Source organism: Zeus faber (genome assembly GCF_960531495.2).
Source record: "Zeus faber genome assembly, chromosome: 15".
NCBI classification, from domain to species: domain Eukaryota; kingdom Metazoa; phylum Chordata; class Actinopteri; order Zeiformes; family Zeidae; genus Zeus; species Zeus faber.
The window spans coordinates 6092245-6100913 of NC_137194.1; the positions used below are offsets into that span (position 1 = coordinate 6092245).

Here is an 8669-nt window from a genome sequence, read left to right on the forward strand (position 1 = left end):
TAACAATCTAATCTATCTATTCTCTATCTATAAAGGAATGAATCTCTGTCTGTATGTATATCCTAAGATTATCTCAACAGCCGTTCATCCGATCTACTTCATACTTGGTGTGTCGCTGGGGACCCAAGAACATGCAGTGTCTGAACTGGTGCAATTTGCACACGCAAAACACGTGTAATATTGATGAACTTTTAAACAGTGGGTGTATGATCATCTTCCATGTGAGACACAGGACTCAATAACTGACATTTCACACACACACACACACACACACACACACACACACACACACACACACACACACACACACACACACACACACACACACACACACACACACACACACACACACACACACACACACACACGAGGAAAACTATACCAATACCAGGTAGGGCCGGCCCTCTGCCCTCAAAACGGCCTCAGTTCTCCTAGGCATTGATTCCACAAGATGTTGGAAACATTCCTTTGTGATTTTGGTGCCCAAGGCAAGCTGAGGCTGCAGTGGGCACAGGCTCACCAAAACTGTTCTTGGCTGACAGAAGTGGAAGCCGACGTGGTCTTCTGCTGTTGTAGCCCGTCCGCCTCAAAGTTTTACGTGTTGCCATTCTGAGATGTTTTTCCACCACACTTGTACAGAGTGGTTATCTGAGTTACTGTAGCCGTTCTGTCAGCTCAAACCAGTCTGGCCCTTCTCCGTTGACCTATCGCATCAACAAGGCATTTCTATCCGCAGAACTGCCGCTCGCTGGATGTTTTTGTTTTTCGCACCATTCTGAGTAAACTCGAGGGAGTGTAGTGTGTGAAAATCCCAGGAGATCAACAGTTACAGAAACACTCACACCAGCCCGTCTGGCACCAACAATCATGCCAAGGTCGAAAACACTGAGATCACACAATTCAAGCATTCGGAGGACCTGGTAAGAACCCTGTCTCGCATCTCGTTTTGCCAATGCACCACAACCCAAAAAAAAACAAAAAAAACATTTTTTGGTGGTCCCTTACTTTGTACCACTGCGGCTTCTGCATTTCCTTGGTCTCGCGCTGCGTGGTGAGGATGAGGCAGGCGCGCAGGGCCGACACGGCGCCCTCTCGGATCGCCTGCTTGGGGTCCCACACGGCGTAGAAGATGTTGTCGAAGAATGGCTGCACCTGCTGGAAGAAGAAGGTGGGAGCGCTGACGGCCAGCTCCCTCAAGACCAGCACCTGCAAAAGGAAAAACGAGTAATTACACAGTTACTGTAATATGAGGCGACTTACTCCATCAAGTAACCAAACCAAAAAAAAGGCGGAATATTTTGAACTTTTTTCATGCTGTAGAACTGTTAAATGTTATACAGGGCTTATTACAATAGTTTGCATTGAGATGCTTGTCAGATGTTCTTTTGTTTTTCCTTTCTCTGCAACTTTATTGATGTCTTGGGGATAAAGTTGTTTTGAGCAAACCCAACATACATAAAAAGGCAAAAGACGAACAGCGTAAGATGCAACTCCATAAAACTATATAATGTGAAAAAACATGGGAGATAAAAAAAAAAAAGTAATCGTGTTATGTATCAGTATCAACAAAATCTCAACTCTGATTCATCAAATTAACTTCCTGCCCTTGCCCGATCTTTGCATTTCTGACGGGAAAGGCGGAACCCGCCACCCACAATGGCAACAGCATATAGAGGAGGCATACAGAGGATGCATAAGGCAAATACATTGAATAGCTGTTTACAAAGTATCAAATGTGATTTCTAAGAAAATAATCTTACGGATTACCACTTTAATTTGATACTGCGTGTTAGCCTGTCCAACGACGTAGAGCCAATATTTTTAGACATCAGGTGAGCTTCAGGGGTCGTGTTGGCGTTAGAGATGCATCAATCGATCGGCCAGTGACCGATCAGTGTCAGATATATCAGATACTGCGCCAGTCAAATTTACACGCCCGATACAGTGCTCATGCACTCGTACTTGTAAAAAATGCACCGATACTTGAACCCGATACCAACGTAATGTAATGTAGTTGCGTAGGTGAGGCTCAAAAGAAAGAGGGCAAAAGAAAGAAAATGTCAGCTGTTTGGAGTTGGAGAGGTACTTCAAGGTAATCGAAGATGATTCGATAAATGATTTATCTATCCCCCGACAACATTCCAAAATTGTGCAATCAGTGCCTCTCTAGTTGGCAGTGGAACATACTGCTTCAAATTTGGATGGGTGGTGTTGGATTTGTAGGTGTTTTCTTGGAAGAAGTAGATTTTGCTCTTTGGAAACATGAGTGAGCTTTTGGTCCAGCACATCTGCCTGGTGCGTAATTATTGTGCCAAATTTGTCAAAATTGTCTTTTAGACCATGCAATTCTAATATGCCGACCACTTGATAGAATGACTTACTCTATTTAAATATCGATGGCAGCAGTTTGCAGAGGATTATTAGCATATTTTCTTTAGACCAATCAAGAACAAATCCCAAATGACCCGTTCCCAAAATCCATTCCTAATTAATCCTATTGAATGCAAAAGTAATCCAATCTATCACTACCCGCTGTGCTTAAACCATTTCTACTTAAAAAAAAGAAAAAAAAGAAACCCTGAATGGACCAAAGCCAGGTGAACGTCCTGACCAATGAAAGTTCAGCCCTCATCTCTAAATTAGCACCAGCATGGCCACCGCAAGCAAATAAACAACGTCAGTTGTTTGTTATAACGACAAACGAACAAAGATCCCTGCTGGCTGGGACCGGCTGGCTACTCACCGCGGCATGGCGCCTGCCTTCATTCCTGTCGGCCCCCAGCCACTCCAGGGCCCTCTTGACCTCAAACTCCACGTACTCAGCGGTGAAGGTGTCCCCCGCCATGGAGAGGTGGCCCATGGCTTTGGAGGCCATCTCCATGACGACGGGGTCACTGGAGGGCAGCAGGTTGCGCAGGTAGTTGGCAAAGCGGCTGATCCTGGTGGCATTGCCTCCCTCGACGCCTATCAGGCTCACTGGAATTAAGGGTTAATTTATTGTTTTACTTTTGCATGCCGTCACACCATATTATCAACTTGTCGTCGAAAAGGCTCACCGATCGCGAGAATTCCTCCTTTCTTCTCGTTCACATCAGAGCTGGAGACCAACTCAAAGATGTGGTGGTTCAGTTCATCGTAGAAGGTAGTGGCTTCATCCTGGCTCAGCTGGCAAAGAATTTAAAATAAGGAAATGGTAGTCAAGGGAGGGATAGGGGAAAGTTACTGTAATCCCTGAGTTACTGTCACTGTCTGAGTTACCTCTCTGAGCTCTGTGGTCACATAGTGCTGAAGGTCTTTGGCAGACTTGGCCCTGGTGTCTTCATTCCGACTCTTCAGGCCACTTACAAACTGCTGCAGCACAGTGGCTGTGCCCGACATGATAACCATTTGGGCGGCTTGGTCTGCAAAGAGAAACGGCGCAAACGCCCGAGACAGATGTTACGTTTGACGGAGGACAATATAGACAAATGCAACAGCGACGGCGGCCTTTCTGAGTTGTGTTTGCAAAGTGATTCCTCTCTGCACCTTGGTAGGTTCTTCAAGTTTAGTACATTCAGTTTCAGATCATTTCTACCTTCACGCCACGACATTTCGAGGCAAATACCCTCACTTTGTAGTGTACTCCGCACTTTAAACATCCCTGTTCCCTCAGGTTGAAGTCCAAATTGGGATTTATACATAACATTGTATTTATCAGGGTTATTATCAGAATACTTGTACTCTTTTAATACTTGATATACCACATGCATGCTTCAGGACTTTCCATCTTCTTTACTAGATTAACTCTGTGTCAGGCTGTTTGTACTTTAAATGAAGTAAAAGATCTGAGGACTTCTTCCACCGCTGCAGTGCATCGTGAACACGGCGCAAAGGTAAACAGTGAGGCTGTCAACTGGCTGCTCAGTGTTGTTATTAGCCTGCTATCGATGCTGTCAAAAACATGTCATATCTGAACAAACAAGGCGGGCGGGGGGAAACAGAGAACGGGCAGCTGAAAACTAATGGACCGTGTTTTCATGTTCCAACCCGTCGTCACCGGCGGTATCTGAGAGAGTCGTGTGGGAGTCACGCTGCCCGGGTTAGCTATCGGCTAGCGGCGGCTGCCAATCCAACATCACCGTGGGGGATGACGATAGACGCATCGAATGGGTGTCCGTCACTTACGTCTTCAGTTGCCGACCGCTGAATTGATACTATTCGGCCCCGGGGGGCAGTCTGTCATCGCAGAACTCAAGGTCCGGAGCAGCGAGCCGCTTCAGGGCGCCGGGGGTGGGTGGTGTGGGGGTTGGAGGTTTGTTGTGTTGCGTTGTCAATGCGCAGAACAGCAGGGCGCTCCCTCGCGCACCTCAAGTTGCGCGGCTGTGCGCATATTTGGCTGACGATCCATATGACAGACAGACAGACAGACAGACAGACAGACAGACAGATAGAGAGATATAAAGATAGACAGATAAAATAAAGACATAATTTCTATATATGTATTCAAGATTCAAGATTCAAGATTTTTATTCGTCACATACATATACATACTTTCATACATATATGCAGTGAAATGTCATGCAACGGTGATAACACACAATAAAAAAAAATTCTTTCTAATAGGCCGACTAACTGACTCCTAAAACGTAATACAGTAAGTTGAATACTTATAGAATAAAATAAAAATATATAGAATAAAATAAAATACAATAAAAATTAAAATGAAATAAAATGGAATAGATAGAGGGAATATGCTTATGTATATACAGATATGTGCATCAAAGTGGCATGTGAATGCCACCCACTCGACGTTGCACCGGATCCCCTATGATTTGTTATGGGCCCACAAGTCCTTCATATATCTATCTGTAGATGTAAGTAAACCGTGTTACACTAAACATCTGCATCAACAGTTCACATTTCTGTCCAGGTTTGCATACAATGGGAAATCCTGCACAGATTTTGTGTATAGGCACAGTAAATAATGTATTAGTTGTGTCGTGTGAATCATCTTACAAATAAATGCAGCATGATTTATGCCCTTGAGTATGTTTTCGACGGTGCGTTTGTGTGCGCGTGCGTATGTCTATAATTTGTATTGCGGTAAACCGCTTCGCACCACGTGGAACGTCAACCAAAGACCTTTGGAAAGGTTTCTATACGATCCTGTGACGTAAAACCCTCAGTGGAATGAACGCTCCATGTTTCCAAAGACAAAAGGAACTTCAAATGGTATCAGTAAGCCACCACCTCATACAACCACTCCAAAAGTTTCAGAAGATTCTGATGTGGAATTTCAAAACTAAAGCCGCTCTGATTATGACATGCTAAATGAAGACAAATACAAACTGCAACAGAAAATAAAGGTTAAATGAGTTTCCACCAACTCATTTAACCTCACAGTAAGTAGTACACATCCTCAGGACATACATTCATTTATTCATCATTATTTTTATGTGTGCATTTATTTAAACATTGTCACATTTATTGTCACATTTATTTAAATATTTATTCATTACTTTATTTATACATTTATTGCCACACATTTATTTATGGATATATTTATTTATACATCTCAGACACACACACACACACACATGTCTAAGATGTATAAATATATATATAAATACATGTGTGTGTGTGTGTGTGTGTCTGAGACGTACAAATAATTTTTTTTTTTTATTTATACATCTCAGACACACACACACACACACACACATATATATATATTTATACATCTTAGACATGTGTGTGTGTGTGTGTGTCTCTGAGATGTATAAATAAAAAATAAAAAATAAAAAAATATATAAAGAGAGAGAGAGCAAGTCCTATTTCGGCCTCCACACTGGACAGCATCCCTCAAGGTTATGATGGTACAGAATGAAAAAGTAACACAGCAAATTTGATTTTATCTTTATTGCTTTTTCCTTCTCAACACAGGGTTCATGTACTACAACGATGATATATGATATATTTCGAACAGCAGTAGTATACAGGATAATGATATCAATTGTACGGTACAACCTCATATCCAAATCCCACAGAAACGACTGAAATGCTATGGTTGACCGAACGTTGATACGATTATACGTGAAAACTGTTCCTGAGTCAATTTTTGGGCTTTATTTAGACTCTGCCAGAAACAAACAAGAATATCCTTTGTTCTTAACTCATAGGATCTATATTAAACATGATAATACAATAAGTTCATCAGAAACAAACATCCGATAATACTTTCTCGGACAATTCTTGAGCTATAAATAAATAAAACATGTTTAGTGAGGTTTGGATCAACAGGTTTCTAACTCGATAACAATGAGCTTGGGGGTTATGGATGAGTTGCCCGTCATCAAGATATTCATTGAAGAATTATATGAAGCTATGACGTAAGACCGACTATATCTCCCCCGAGTTGGAAAGTCCTCCCGAGCCGAACGCCATTTTCCATTGCGAGGGTCCGGCACGCCTCGGCCCACGTCGACTGCCACCCACTCGACATTGCACCGGATCCCCTATGATTTGTTATGGGCCCACAAGTCCTTCATTCGGGCGCTCGACTGTGAGCTACACTCCAGGGCCTGTCTCCAGGAGTGGGTCCGGGCCCCCATATTTATACTGAAACATACCCCTTACTGGCTGAGATGTGTTGATGGGCAGGTCACAGATCCAATCTTACGGAATAGTGCTCGGTGGGGGTATCTATAAATCATGCTGCATTCTTTTCAAACACGGAAATGGGTCATTCCCCAGTCAATAGTTTCCACTTCCACTCCAAGCTAAATGGGTTCCATTGCCATTGTTCATGAAAACATGGACTCCCGCAGCAAATGTGTGTTTGCCTGGCCAAGCTTGTGAATTGTAAATGCAAGTGAACAAAGAGCATATTAACACAACATAAAAACTATAGAGTATTTTAGATTGGACGACATATATATATATACTTTATGTATATATCCTGGTTGGTGTGAGGCCACAGCCATTTTAGATTTACGTAGTTGTTAAAAGCATTTTAAACTTGCAGAAATGTCCTGTTGCTTTGCGCTGTCAACAATTTGGTCTGTGTGTGTTTGATGTGTCATCTGTAATTAATTAGAAACTGATCAACGCCTTTATTTCCCTTTGTGATGATGTAGGACCAATCAAATCAATTCTTTCATACTGTAAAGCTCTGGGACCAATCACAACTTTTCTTCTTTCATACTGTTATGGCGTGGGGCCAATCAAAACACTTCTTTCCTATTCATTGTGATGACGTGTGACCAATCAAAACATGTTTTTCATACTGTGAAGAAAGGGGACCAAACAAAATGTTAATTTTGTATTGTGAATGTGTGGGACCAATCAAATCATTTCTTTCATATGTAAAGATATGGGACCAATCAAATCCTTTCTTTCATATTGTGAAGATGTGGGACCAATCAAAACCTTTCTTTCGTACTGTCAAGATGTAGGACCAATCAAAACCTTTCTTTCATACTGTCATGATGTAGGGCCAATCAAAACCATTCTTTCAGACTTTCATGACGCAAGACAAATCAAAACCCTTCTTTCATACTGGGAAGATGCGGGACCAGTGAAAACTCTTCTTTCATACTGTCATGATATCGGGCCAATCAAAACCTTTCTTTCATACTGTGAGGATAGGGGACTGTCGCGTTTTCAGGGCCCTGAAAGAGAGTGGACAGATGGAACAAGCAGGGAGCAGATGGACACGCGTCATGACGGAGCCTGTTGCTTTTTGATTTGCTCTGACGAGCGACAGGTGTACAGCCACCTCTGATCCCGGGCCAAAATACCTCGGCCTCACATCACAGGGGCCCATCAAATCCTTTTTATTCATATTGACGACATATGCAAAAACAATTACGGATCAATATTTTTGATCCCTAATTGCCTGGCCTGACCCCACAGACATTAAAGGGTTTTCCAAAGTCGAGATGATTTGGCCCGTCGTGCTGGGGCTGGTTGAGTGTTCCGTCTGGGCCTGTCAACCTGAGTCCTGAACCTGGCTGGCCGTGCTGGGCGCGGGGATCACCATGTGGCCTCCTTCGTGGGGGGCTGCCGAGGTACCTTCCCTCTGACGCTCTCGGTGGGCGGGGCGCTCGTCGCTGGGGGGGTCGGGCTGTGGGTGGGGGTGCCGTCTGCCGCCCTCTGTTCCGTAGTCCGCATGCTTTGCGGCTGGGGGCTGACCAGGGGCCTGATGGGGGCGCGGAGCTGCCCGACATGGCGGAGGTGCATGGCAGACGCTCTGCGCCCTTGGCTGGTCGCTGTAGGTTGGCTGCCACCAGGTAGGTGGGTGCACTGGGGCGCGGTTGGGTCCGGGGGGAGGGGGTCTGCGTGGTTGCTCCCCGGCCTGCTGCGCCCCTGGATCGATCCGGTCCCGACCCGCCTATCTCTCCCAGTGCCAAAACTTATACTTAGCACATACACCACACAATAGACCGAGGGATTGCGGGATGGGGCCGTTATCCGGGCCCGCGGCCCATGCCTTGCGCCCGTGGCCCGGGTTCTGTGCCGGGGCCTGCATCTTGTGCCTGCGCCCGGGGGTTGGTTGTATGTGTGTGCCCCTGGGGTGCGGGGTCTCCTCGTGCTCCCTGGGACTGGGTCATGCTCCCCGGGGCTGGGCGTGGGGTTTGCTCCACGGCCCTCGGGCTTCTCTGGGGGTCTTCTGTGGCAGCAGGGCAGGGTAC

The 8669-nt window shown here is 44.8% G+C and overlaps 1 protein-coding gene across 1 annotated transcript in view; it reads right to left on the bottom strand.

Annotated features, from left to right (window-relative positions):
* mtor (mechanistic target of rapamycin kinase) overlaps window positions 1–4276 on the bottom strand; it is a 91465-nt gene extending 87189 nt beyond the window's left edge. Inside the window, exons 1-5 of the mRNA XM_080015947.1 lie at window positions 4165–4276; window positions 3259–3401; window positions 3057–3165; window positions 2744–2976; window positions 1006–1206 (exon numbers count right to left, since the gene is read on the bottom strand). Coding sequence (XP_079872073.1) covers window positions 1006–1206; window positions 2744–2976; window positions 3057–3165; window positions 3259–3387 — 672 coding nt within the window. The 5' untranslated portion in view covers window positions 3388–3401; window positions 4165–4276. The remainder of the gene's footprint in view (window positions 1–1005; window positions 1207–2743; window positions 2977–3056; window positions 3166–3258; window positions 3402–4164) is intronic.
* Between the last annotated feature and the right edge of the window lie 4393 nt (window positions 4277–8669).